Source organism: Mytilus trossulus, chromosome 8, assembly GCF_036588685.1.
Source record: "Mytilus trossulus isolate FHL-02 chromosome 8, PNRI_Mtr1.1.1.hap1, whole genome shotgun sequence".
Lineage (NCBI taxonomy): Eukaryota > Metazoa > Mollusca > Bivalvia > Mytilida > Mytilidae > Mytilus > Mytilus trossulus.
Genome location: NC_086380.1, coordinates 40000481 through 40014900, shown reverse-complemented (window position 1 = coordinate 40014900; position 14420 = coordinate 40000481). Strand labels below are relative to the sequence as shown.

At 32.1% G+C, this 14420-nt stretch overlaps 1 protein-coding gene across 1 annotated transcript; it reads right to left on the bottom strand.

Moving 5' to 3' along the window:
* Nucleotides 1-418: 418 nt before the first annotated feature.
* LOC134681915 (sex-determining protein fem-1-like) lies at nucleotides 419-4368 on the bottom strand. Its single transcript, XM_063541547.1, has 4 exons — nucleotides 4057-4368; nucleotides 3150-3373; nucleotides 2695-2764; nucleotides 419-1210 (listed from the first exon to the last, which is right to left on the bottom strand). The coding sequence occupies exon 4, from the start codon at nucleotides 1179-1181 to the stop codon at nucleotides 435-437; it is 747 nt and encodes a 248-aa protein (XP_063397617.1). The 5' UTR covers nucleotides 1182-1210; nucleotides 2695-2764; nucleotides 3150-3373; nucleotides 4057-4368; the 3' UTR covers nucleotides 419-434.
* Nucleotides 4369-14420: the final 10052 nt, after the last annotated feature.

The window sequence follows — 14420 nt, the reverse complement described above, 5'->3', positions numbered from 1 at the left end:
CTTTAGTTTATTCTACCATAGTTACAAAGTTGCTGAATATAAATTACTACAAACGTAAAAGCACACCCTAAATTTTAAAGGTGATGTTGTTAACTAAACTCGGTTATTTAGATAGTTTCCTTTTTTATAAATTGTTATCGACTTTGATATAGGTCTATGTTTTGTTTGATGTTTTTCTTTGAATCGATTGTTGAGTTCAGTCTTTTGCAACTGAATTTGATAATTTGTTGTTATGTTGTGTTGTTATACCATTGTCCAAAGTTAAGGAAAGGTTTAACGATTACTAACATGTTCAAACACCTGACATTCCACAAAAGACTCACCAGTGACGCTCGAAAATTTAAAAGGTTAAAAACGCCAAAGAAAGTACTAAACTGATAAGAATGAGTGTATTAACGCTATTTGTAACGATCTTTCTTCATTACAAAATTGAACTAAAAATACCGGTATATTAATACATCACAAATAATTATTAAACATGAGAAAAGCATCAACTTATAAAACGCCTTTTGATAATTTTCTACAGAATAATCTGTTGTCCGTAAAATTGAAATTATCTCTTTGTTTCTATTGTCTTTGGCATAAAACAAAGATGTTCGGCCATCGTTATCTTTTAGATCCACCAATACTTGATGTCTAACCAGTAGACGAACCATTTCGAGGTTACCAGCTCTACAAGCAACATGTAATGGAGTACGTTTGTCTAATTGTGGTCTGTTTATGTCTGCGCCATTTTGTATCAAGAACTCTGCCATTTCTGTAAGATTTTTATAACTTACTAAATGCATTGGCGTGGAACCGTTCTTATTGACGTCGTTGACGTTTGCGCCATTTTCAATCAAAAATTTCACAATATCAATATGATTTTCATGAGTTGCCAAACGAATAGGTTTTGATTGATTGTTATTTCCTTGATGTACATCTGCTCCGTGTTTAAGCAAAATGTCTACAATCTCTTTGTGACCCTCGTGAGATGCAAAATGCAATGGCCTTGATCCATTAATATTTCCTTTGTTGACGGCAGCTGTTGCACCATGGTCAAGTAAAAGTTTAACTATATTTGTATGACCTTCGTGTGAGGCTAAATGAAGCGGGGTTAAATCAAAATAGTTCTCCTTATTTACTGGTAGTCCTTGTTGAATCAGCAGTTTTGTCAATTCAAAATTTCCATCATGACACATATCATGCAGTGTTGTAAAGTCCTCAAAGTCTGTAAAATTGAGAAAAAATATATCAACGAGATAATTCTACCTTCATTGTATCTCTATATTTTGATCGCTTTTGTGAATATCTTTTATACGTCCAAAATTTTAATTAAATATTGTTGTTTTTATTATTCGCTCGTTACAATGAGTTAAATGGCATACCCCTAGTTTTGTACATGATTTTTATGCCCCACCTACGATAGTAGAGGAGCATTATATTTTATGGTCTGTACGTCCGTTAGTCCGTTAGTTCGTTCCACTTCAGGTTAAAGGTTTTGGCAAAGGTAGTTTTTGATGAAGTTGAAGACCAATAAACTTGAAACTTATAACACATGTTCCCTATGATATGATCTTTCTAAATTATTGCCAAATTAGAGTTTTGACCCCAATTTCACGGTCAACTGAACATAGAAAATGATAGTGCAAGTTTCAGGTTAAAGTTTTTGGTCAAGGTAGTTTTTTATGAAGTTGATCTCCAATCAACTTAAAACTTGGTACACATGTGCCCTATGATATGATCTTTCTAATTTTAATGCCAAATTGGAGTTTTTATCCCAATTTCAGGGTCCACTGAACATAGAAAATGATAGTGCAAGTTTCAGGTTTAAGTTTTTGGTCAAGGAAGTTAATGATGAATTTGAAGTCCGAACAATTTGAAACTTAGAACACATGTTCCCTTTGATATGATCTTTCTAATTTTAATGCCAAATAAGACTTTTGACCCAAATTTTACAGTCCACTCAACATAGAAAATGATAGTGCGAGTGGGGCATCCGTGTACTATGGACACATTCTTGTTATTTTGGAATTTGCCTGACCAAGGAACGGTTTCAAATACTTATATCATGTTTCCCCATTTACTTTACATCTATTAAAAATATTTTGGCATTGTAAATGGTCATGCTCTTTTCGGCAACTTATAACGGGAAAGGTGTCCTTATTGATAGTGATGTCTAAGTAAACAAGTTGATTATATCTCAGTTAATATATAATTCTGAGCTTTCAGATGCTATGAATTCTTTGATAATTAATTAATTTTTATTTAAGATTTTGCTTAGTACCGGTCTGAGGAGTCGAGCTCTGTTCAGTTTGTTGTTAATATTTGTTGTTAGAAATCTAAATCATCGTCACATGTTGTGGTAGGGGTGAGCGCTCACAAATATGTTAAACCCTAATTCATCAGGAATTCTGAAATTCAAACATTTTAAAGATGTTAAAGTACGTATTAAATACATAATATGTAAGGGATATATATATAGGTTCAATAGAAGCCTCAACGTCAGTCTAACTCAGCTAAGGTAAAAGTTGCATGAGGGAGTTTGAACCTTTGTTCTATAAAATATCTTAAATCATGAATGGATATATTTCTTAAATTTGTACGAAATAAACCCCCCCCCCTCCCCCCCCCCCCCAAAAAAAAAACCAACAACTTGTCAATGCCATCGCTAATGATATCGATACATGCTGAAATTATTTTAAAAAACCTTACTTTTATTTAACGGTCCATGCCTTATTGACTCACATTCTCCACTTAGTGCTAGATTCAGTTTGATAACTGCCTAAAATATGAATTTGACAGAACAAATTATCAGATTTTCGATTTTTATTATGTTGAAAAATGTTTCAAGTTGACGTATACCTATACGAAAAGACGTATCTAAATAGTTTCAATTGTAAAATGATTGAACTGTGTTTATGCAGCAGCTTAACGACATTTTCCTGTGAATAAACTCATTACATACACCAAAATTGAAATATGTATCATTAAATTACATGTATGCTTGTTTTTCACGACATTTTATGCAATGGCCAAGGCCGTATTTAAAAAATCAAAATCTTTCTTCCAAAGATTAAAATCGTTACTTAAACATAGCCGATTTATGTTGAGAATAAATTTAGCTTTCTTAAATAAACTCATCATAGATACCAGGACTAAATAGATACCTTGGTCACAGCGTCAAACACTTCGTTAAATATTATATCTGTTACAGAGCAGTCAAGAATGTGTGCTATCTTGTTCCTCTAAAACTTTATTGTGGATATTGCAGTTCCTATGCTGAAATCAACCTGTGGAACTTGATGGTCAACGACATCGATGTCTGCAAGATTTCTTAGTAGGCATGTCATTAATGTTATATCAAAATTAGAAGACTGTACAGTTAATCCCTCTGAAAATATTTAGTCTCATATAAAATTCGTACCATTGTAACTTATTTGGGTACAGTTTATTATGCCCTTTTTTAAGTAGCTAATTGTACTGCGATTTAACTGAACATATGTATTTGATATGAAAAGAAACTCTGCGTTGGCAAATGACATTCCGAAAATTGTAAAATGAATATGTCACAACTGACCGTTGTGTCGACCCAGTGCTTACAAAGAGAAACTTGATCAACTATACCATCAAATATATAGTTGTTTAGTACTGTTGTAAAACAACCCATCAATTTTCCAAATGGCATGAATAATGCCTTTCCATCAATTAAGAGCCATTAACCTGTTAACGGATTTTTACAACAGTAACATAAGAGAACAAACTAGTCAAGACACATCTGCTGATTTTTAAGGAGCACCTCAGTTTTCACCCGGTTATTGGTTCATTTTAAGTTTTCTGTAAAGTGCGTGATGTGGCTGGTGCATATTTTCATTAATATAAAACTTATAAACGTATACACAAGCATCAAAAGCGTAATGCAGTTTTGAGAGGCTGGATTGACTCTCAAATTTAAATAGCAATAGTAACTGCTACTGTAAAAGGTTACAAATTTCTTTATATATTTTTGCTTTATTTATGTAATTTCAATAATTGTCTATTGATTGAATGTAAATTATATTGAAAATTATAACTTACTTGGTAGAAAAAGCGTGTTCCATTGGGTTGCGGTAATTGTTTTGTTCTGTTTCAGATATTTAAGTTTGGAATAGTTCTTTGTGATGGTTTTCTGTAATGTGTCTGGACAAAATTCCTGATCGAAGACATATCTAATAGCCGAACGTGATATATTTATCAAAAGCAGAGAAAGCTTCAAGTAATTTTCCCCTTCCACGGAAGTCAAATGTCTAGATGCTGTCATTCTGTAATAAATAAACAAAAACAAAACCTTTATCAGACTACAACTTACAACATTGACTATCTTTACTTAGTAGTTTATTTTAAACTGTAATTTTCATCCATTCTTCATTTTTTGGATACTGATAATATTTTCCTCTTCTTGATTGTATGAACGTACGTGGAAAGTAAAATGTAGGCTATGTTACAGTATACAATACAATGTTTCGTCGAAGGCTGGAGGGAAAGTCGATATTAAATCGTACAGCATGTACAGGCAATATAAAACAAAACAGCAGCATTATGTGTTTGAATTTGGCTTGATTTACATTTGTAATGTAAACAGCTGTTGTAATACAATGATAGATATACACATAAGAACCGAAATAGAAAATTGTTTTGCACCAACATTTGTAAACCAGGCTAGAATATTTGTTGGCTCCAAGTTTGTGATCAGAGTAATATATTAATGTTGTGTCGTTGTTCTCCTCTTATATTTAATGCGTTTCCCTCAGTTTTAGTTTGTGTCCACGATTTTGTTTTTTGTCCATGGAATAATGAGTTTTGAACTGCAGTATACTACTGTTGCCTTTATTTAATATAAAAATAAACAGCAGCGTTAATTTACTTGTTTTACATACACCATAAGAACAGTTGTGGTAATCAAAACATATACATACACATACACGGGGTAAAACATGTTATCGGATTAAAATTGCTTAGTAAATATATGCCATCTATGATTAGTTTATTTCATTGAAATGGTCATGTTTTATGGAATAGGTTTTTTTTTTATTTTTGTGAGTTGTTCCTTCAGTGATATTTACGTAGTTCTACATCTCTAGAAATGTTAGTCTGTTAAACATTGACGATTTATTTTTAGAACAAAAAAGGGTTTAATGAAATACCAAACTTCAAGCTATTTTCATAAAGGTGAAAGTGCATAAAGTATGACAAAATCAAACATTTATCAATATTTACAAATTCATTAAAAGAACGAGTGTTTTTATCATATTTCGGACTATACAAAGTAAACACTTCTTTTTGGGCTTTCTGTTTAAGATTGCTTTTATATATGTCAATAAAATCATCATTTATATCAGAACTGAACTTTGTAAGCCAGACGCATGTTCGTTTACAAAAGGCTCGTTAATGAATCTCGAATTTAAATGTCATTTTCTAAGCTGCAATTAAAGAAAAAAAATTATTCATTGTATGAGTCTCATCACCTTCATCGGGATCGGTGAAACTTAAAATGTTGAAGTGAAGACTGAATAGGACCTAAAACATAAAGAAACATATGAACAAAGGGACCTTAATATAGCAAAATCCATTGTCTGAAAGAATTAAATGTGTGCCATCAAATGGCTTAAATTGATGAATTAATAGGTGTGCTTCTGAAGAAAAACTGCTCCAATAGAATTATGAGGAAGACCGACTTTAAAGGACAATTCATCAGTGTTATGGTCATCGTCACGAATTTGAATGCTCGATTAAATATTTACATTTACGGTCTTAGATCTAAGAAAAAAATCATCGACTGTTGAAATACGAGAGTTTCCTATTTTCGGTTGTATGATTTTATGAATTGTTAACTTCACATTGCGGGTGATACATGCTTATCAGGCGACGCTTTCTTTTTCGTTGCATCTGGTCTTGATCCTTTTGTACATGGGATAGGCCAACATTTTTAATTGTTTATGTTTCTGCCTTATTGATTTATGTAGTTTGATAATTTATTAACTGCCCTTTGCTTTTTATCTTTTCTCACATTTATGTGAAAAAAAAACTATCGATCTCAAAGGCAAATTCAGTAGAGGAACTTCATCAAAACGCTATCAATCAACGGAAAAAGTGAGAAAAGACACACAACTATTATATACTTGATTTGTAAAGGCATTTTCAAAAGTTAAATCTAGATCTATAGCTAGCTAAACCGTGGCTAAACCTCTGGTAGGAAAGCTGCACCTTTACATATAAAGTTTTTCTGATTATTTGAGCCTTTTTGGGTTTTTTTGCTCTTTAAGTTTAAATGTCTTTTCTCGTTTATTAAATAACGGCAACAGTAGTAAACCGCTGTTTGAATTTCATAAATCAGTTGGAAAAATACAAATCCAGGTTACAAATTAAAACTGAGAGAAACACATCAAAATATAAGAGTTAACCTTTTCTGTAAAATTTGTAGGCTGCATATGTTATATATATATATGTTCCGGACCATATGAGTATTTGGACCATACGCGTATGGTCATGACCATATGGGTATATACTCATATGGTCCGACCATACGCGTATGATTGGACCATACGCGTATGGTCGGGGTAATTAAAAGGTTTACTTCTAGTTGTCACGTCATTAAAAAGACACTACCAAAGGTAATTTTATTATAGATCTATAAAAAAAATTAATAACAAGATAATAAGCAGTTTCACACAGTAAATTTCATCACTTGTCAAAACTACAGTATAAAAACATTTTTTTTGTTCATTTTTCGATGTGTTATTACGAGTGAATTGCAAAATGTCGACCTGGGAAGATAACTTCACAAAATATCTTAATGAACTGTTACATAAGAAATCAATTTTTTTACTATTATCTGACGTAAAAGTCGACAGGATAAAGAGTCTACTAATTTGCTTACTTTTGAAACTTTATATAATTAGCATTTAGTAAGAAGTGCAATATTCAGAATTTTTATACTAATACGTTTTTTGTTGTTAAAAAATGAATGACGTAACCGGCAAGGACCCTAGTTTAAATTTCAGTTTTCTGGTGACATGATGCACTGTAGTCTTGTTACGATATTGGAGATCTAGAGCTTTTAAAATCATCGTAGACACATCGGAATGACCCATGACCCAAGAAAAGCTATGGTACCGCATGGAAGTAAATGTCATCCTACGCATACAAGCAAGAATACCATTAGCAATGAAAAGTAGCTTTGGCATAATTATTTAATGCTATTTGAATTGTAAATAATACAATTGCATGAAAAATCATTTTTTTATAAAGTTTTCTAATGCATATTATTGAAAACCAAATACCTATATGGTCCAAATACTCATATGGTTCGGCCCGTCAATAACCAAACGAGAATAATACTCATATGGTCCGACCATATGAGTAAACGCATATGGTCATGACCATACGCGTATGGTCCAAATACTCATATGGTCCGGAACATATATATACAATTATGGTGTATTGAATATTTAACTAATGTTAACTGATTCATTCTGAAAAATACTAGACAACTTACATTAATTGCCAAAAGATATATGTTTTATTAAATTTTGCTTGGTAATTTGAATCGCAATTTTACGGAAGCCGATAAGGGCCATTCAAAAAAAATATTTTATGTCGTTATTACGACATAGCATGTCGTAATTTCGACATAACATGTCGTTATAACGACATCGATATGTCGTAATTTCGACATAACATGTCGTTAAAACGACATCGCTATGTCGTAATTTCGACATATCATGTCGTAATAACGACATCACTATGTCGTTTTAACGACACAGTGATGTCGTTTTAACGACATAGCTAACGACATAGCTATGTCGTAATAACGACATCGCTATATTTAAAAGAATATGTTTTATGATTGGCAAGAGACTAAATGACAAAGAAATTAACAATTATACGTCATCATAATGTCCCCGATAATTATAAAAGCCCCCGCATGGTCAGCTATAAAATAGGGAAGAAAGCTACCAGAGGGAGAGTCCCGGAAATGCTGTGTGGCAGACAGTGTATGATTCAATTATTAGCTCCCTTGGTAAAACTCCAATTTTCATATTTAATGTATTCTATTGTTAAATAATTTACATGAAGCTTAATAAGTATATATTTGTTAATTGCATAGCTTTTGCTATTTGAATTCATTGGTTAAAGATATTTATTTATATTGTAAAGTTTAATATTTGCATCGTCGCAAAATCTTTGGATACCTTCTTTGGATACCTTCAGTGAGAAACTTATATATGTTATAGATACCAATTTAGAATAACATGGCCCATAGTGCTAGAGCTGTGCATTGAGACAACGTCGTATAGATTAACAAGATACCGGTCGTAGAATAGATATGCAGTATGTTGGAAGAATGAAATGTGGTATTATTTCATACCGGTAATGAATAAGATTCTCTTATTGGATAAAAAGGGGTCACATGACATTTATTAACGATCAGTAATAAATTCCATCGGTCATTTACAGAACAATACGGACCAGAAAACCGGTCGTTAATGAACTTTTACATGATATGGACCGGTGGGGCGTGGTTTACGTCTGATATTGACCGTTGGGGCGTGGTTTCTCTGTTAATGACCGATGGGGCGTGGTTTCTCTGTTTAGAAAGATGTACCTTTTATAAAACATGTTCCTGTTTTTAATATTACATTTAAGTTGTTGAATTGTTAATTATATTTTTTTGTTAGTTGTTAAATCAAAGAGAACTTGATTAAGAATTTTTATACTGAAAAGTTGCACTAAAATGAATGGCAGTATTACTACGACTGGTCTTCACTCTTTGCTATAGAAATCGTACAACTACTCGAGTTCGCTTTAGGCGTTTTGAATTTATGAAAATTTTCCAAAACATGGTTTCTCAATGAAATAAACATAATAGTTCTTGAAAAACTTGTCATTATCGTGATACATGGACTGCCCGTAGGACAGTGGTATTGACTGCGACAGCGATAATGACCTCGCCTTCGGCTCAGTCATCATCACTATCTTAGTCAATACCACTGTCCTGTGGGCAGTCCATATATCACGATAATGAACAGTTTTTCAAGAACTATTATATAATTATTAAAGGATTGAAATTGTACTACCAGGTCAAGCCAAGCTTTCCATCTCCCTTTAAATAAGCGCAAACTATACATGGCTTCTTGGTATAAGGGTGTATTGAAGTATTAATAGCTCTATTTCTACTTTCAAACGTTGGGCACGCGCGATGTTCCAACAACCCCTAGGATTAAAAACAGAATCTTCGAAATTTCATCCGCAAAACAAAATAAAAATGTTAGAAAACACGAACCAATATTAAAACAAATTCAATATATGTTTTGAATTATGTTTTTACAGCTCTTGATCATCTCCTAAGTAATATCTAGTATATTTGAGGATTAAAAAAAGGAAGCTATGTGGAAAAAACGGATGTCCCCATCCAACGTTACATTTATGAAAAACTGTTTTAACTCTTATGTATAGTGATCCTATTTCTTATTCTCTGATCTTCTTTGTGGCGTTAAAGCCGTTATTTTACCAAATTCCATTTGACTCGACTGCATATTATAGTAGAAAATGAATAAAAATAGTAAGACAATAATAATACCTAACAAAAGTACAAATATTTGCCTTATGTGAGTTCAAATATTGCTGATTCAATAGCATCTTCTCTACACAGTCGTTTTTAAAACGGTAGCCATTTTGTCTAAGTTGATATTTCATTTTTCAAAGCAGTTAAGGCATATTTTTTTTATAATTGATCAAAACAAAAATTAGATATACGAAGAGTAAAAGATGCCAAGATTCTTTCCTTATTAACAACATATTTGGGTCTTAAAGGAATAAAATGCTTCCATACATTACAAAACGGTAGCCAATTTTTCCAAATGTCTGAAAACGTCTAAAATCCTAAAGACGCTAATTTCCGACGTTAAATGTGCTAAAGTTTCAATTAAATGTTTATGATAATTAAAACAAATCTTGTTATGAAATTTGGAGAAAGATGTTAATGATTGCTGCCGGAAAAAAAGTGTATGTTGCTAAAGACTCCGCCCGGGGAAATAGGTTCGACACAGGTTAAATTTTGCAATTTTTATTATTTGTATAGCTTTTAACGATTTATTTAAAAGAATTTGGAAATGGGGGAAAAATCCCATTTTATAAAATAAATTGAAATTTGAATATTGTTATTCTTTTACTTTTCTACATTGGCTAGAGGTATAGGGGGAGGGTTGAGATCTCATAAACATGTTTAACCCCGCCGCAATTTTGCGTTTGTCCCAAGTCAGGAGCCTCTGGCCTTTGTTAGTCTTGTATGAATTTAAATTTTAGTTTCTTGTGTATAATTCGGAGTTTAGTATGACGTCAATTATCACTGTACTATTATGCATATTTTTAGGGGCCAGCTGAAGGACACCTACGGGTGCGGGAATTCTCGCTACATTGAAGACCCATTGGTTGCCTTCGGCTGTTATCTGCTCTATGGTCGGGTGGTTGTCGCTTTGACATATTCACCATTTCGTTTCTCAATTTTATCATTTAAAGTCGTCACTTCAGTTAGGTGCAATCACCAATATCAAAACACTTAATACCAGTTCACGGAATGTTTTACTTCGCGATTTGTCCTGCTATTTCGTGATGAAATTAATTCCTGTACTAGCGAAGCCGGAACTTTTCCTCAATATAAACTTGTGCATGAAATGGAGGTAGTTGAAAGACGAATCCCAAACAGCAACGAAAACAGTTTCATCGAAATAAAAAAAACAACCGGAATTATATTTTCATTTGCCGTTTTCGCGGACGACCCAGGAGTAGATTACTATATTTTAAAATGTATATACCTGAATCTGAAGATGACTTGGGAAATAATTCTCAAGCCAAGGTTCAAGTAATTGAAGGGGTGTATTTCGACAACTTATGTGTCAGGGAAAATACAATTCTGTTCAAATTTAACCAAGGGTAAAAATGTTCGATTTACTTGCAGAGTGTCAGATATTTTTGTATTGGCCAGGGGATGAATTAAGATATAGAAATTTTACAATGACAGATGATATGCAACTTCAAAGTTAAACATCCTATGATAAAAAAAAATATGAAAACCGTATACATGTACTTCCGTCCCATCTTTCCTTCCCACATAACTTGCGACAGTACTGCATTTTAAGTTGAAATAACTTAAAGGGTAAACATTATTATATCGATTTCCACAACTCGATGTAATTTTTTGATAAAATGACATCACAAAACGAACAGAACCAGAATCAACCAACAATATAAAAAACCGAATAAAACTTGAAAAATTTAATCGAAGTCAAAGACCCTCTTCGACGTCGCATTTTAAGTGTAACGTGTTGTAGGCATAAGAGCATTTGCTACTTTAATTCATCTTTATTACAAGAAGCCAAGTAGTATGCGCTTATTTTGAGGGAAATGGGATGCTTAGCTGGCAAGTTAGGCTAGCTTATTCACATGGTATTATCTACCTATTCTGTCTGTACAGCTGTTTACCAAGCATTAATTTAACAACCTCAACTGCTTTTTATAAAATATATAAGTTTCTCACTGAAGGTATTCAAAGAAGGTATCCAAAGATTTTGCGACGATGCAAATATTAAACTTTACAATATAAATAAATATCTTTAACCAATGAATTCAAATAGCAAAAGCTATGCAATTAACAAATATATACTTATTAAGCTTCATGTAAATTATTTAACAATAAAATGCATTAAATATGAAATTTGGAGTTTTACCAAGGGAGCTAATAATTGAATAATAACACTGTCTGCAACACAGCATTTTGGGGACTCTCCCTCTGATATCTTTCCTCCCTCTTTTATAGCTGACTATGCGGGGGCTTTTCTAATTATTGGGGGCATTATGATGACGTATAGCTGTTAATATTATCTGTGTCCTTTAGTCTCTTGGCAATCATAAAACATATTCTTTTATATATAGCGGTGTCGTTATTACGACATGATATGTCGAAATTACGACATAGCGATGTCGTTATAACGACATAGTGATGTCGTTATTACGACATGATATGTCGAAATTACGACATAGCGATGTCGTTATAACGACATGTTATGTCGAAATTACGACATAGCGATGTCGTAATAACGACATGTTATGTCGAAATTACGACATAAAATATTTTTTTTGAATGGCCCTTATCGGCTTCAGTACAATTTAAACCTCAAAAGAGCTAAATTCACTAACTTCGATTTTAAGGAAAATATTGGGAACAAATTACACTACTCTGTTGACCAGTTAAAAATGTTAAACTCCCTAAAAGCTCTTTAAATTGTGCGAAAATTGTGCTTTACTCGTTTTTCTTTAAATTCTTTCATACAAAAGTTTAATCCTGCTTACTATGATGAGTTTATTAACACCAACACATTTTAATTAGTGTCATCATTGCTGCCTTTTTAATATACTATAGAAATTTCAGCTCATTTCTTATGTTTGCTGCACAGTTTGTCTAGGATTTGTCTGTTTCTTTTTCAAAGACATAAATATTTCCCTATTGTTGACAGTCGCATGATGAACTTCCAGTGCAAAGAATGCAAGGATCTAGTCATATGGAGAGATATATTTTAAAATCTGGTGTTTAAAGTCTACATGCTGTACTCACCTTTGATTCAGAACACACAACAAAATGATTTCGGGAATATCAATCTACAATCATTGCCCCGTGCAACAAGAATTATTTTTTTCGTTGTTCACAAATATAGTCCATAGTGCTGACAGTGGGCTACTTGCCATTAATTTTTATACCCTTCCAAATTTATTTCTCCATGTTTAATGCCTCAAATTGCAAGTAGGGGGTTGAAATTACAATTAAAAAAAAAATTTGGGTCCAGAATTTTAAAGGAAAGTAGTGATTTGGTCCAGCTGAAAAAGGTTGAAAATTAGCACTTCGGAAGCTGTCAAAAGATTTTAAGACGCCCTAAACATACAATTGTCCCTATTTTGAGTTAGAGCCGATGAAGTTTTCTATTATTTTGATATAATTTGTCCCAAAAGTAGTACAAGACACTGTAAAAGTTTCTTTGAGAAAGCGCAGGTGGGATATTTTTTATTTTCATTTATGTTCTAAAAGAAATGCACTACGAAATAATTGTGTTCTCGGACCAGAACAGTCAATCGTTTGTAAAGAATCCTTTCTGTGCACAACACAAACTATGAATTTACGGAAATCGTATCTTTATTGCAGATAATGAAAAAGTAGGTCACACATTTTTTTATAAATACAACACAAATAAACTTTTAATGCTCTAGTAAGTATTGATTTAAATTATTTATTTAAAACAGCGTTACAACAACATTTAAAAAAAAATGTTAAATACTTTGTGTTATTCAAATGTTTATTATGAGACATCTACTTGAAGAATAATTCTTTTACTAGCCGTTATATTAACATTCTAAAAAAAATGTATTTCCGTATGTTTGTTTAGAATTGCATGAATTCAAATCTCCAGAAAAAAAACATAAATACTATTATCACAGAGGCTTTTTGACTATGATTTACTAATGAAAAACTCACGTAGATTTGATTTATGTTTTGAGTCAATTAATGGAACTCACTGCTTTCTCTCCATGATTAACATATATTAGAAATAATTTCATAGGTCCTAGCTGAACTTCATGGCGAAAAACGGTCGATAAGATTATTTACTTTCATTTTCACCATCTAATAAAATATGTATAGTCTTTACTTCCTTTGTAAAAATACACATATTTTTCAATGAATGTTTGTTAAATTCGGGACAAAACAAATTTAATATGATTCTAAATAGAAGATTCTATCGAAATATGGAAATTTAGACTGTAATAATTGGCGGAGAGAAAATATAAGAGGGAATGCTAAATATTTTTATTTTGTCTTTGTCTATGGATAAACCCCTAACAAATTGGTTCGAAGGAATTAATCAATGCAAAATTCCTGGTATTCTTCTAACTCGATGCATCGTATTTTCAACCCAATTTCGTATTTGACTAACCCCTAAAACAAACATTCCAATCATCATAATATATATTGTTCAATGGTGTAGTCCAAGAGGTCACATTTCTTTAACCTTGAGCCAACAATTGTGGTTGTGATAGACTGAACTCGATAACTTTGATGAATACAAAAACAAAAGGGTAAATGTGCAAAAAAATATGTAATTGCAATGAGACGTTTATTTTTGCTAGAAAGCTTAGATGTCAATTGTATTATATAAAACTTTTTTTCTCGATTTTCACTGTAAATAAATGAGTTGTCGTTGTTTTTCTAATATTTTCAATAACTTTTTCAGTTTCGCTTGCATTGCAGAATTTGTTTTCATATAAAATTCGAACATGAAAGTATATTTTTTTTTTAACTTTAATTCAAATAATTCATAAAATCACAACAATTATGTTATTATCATATCTGTGCATGT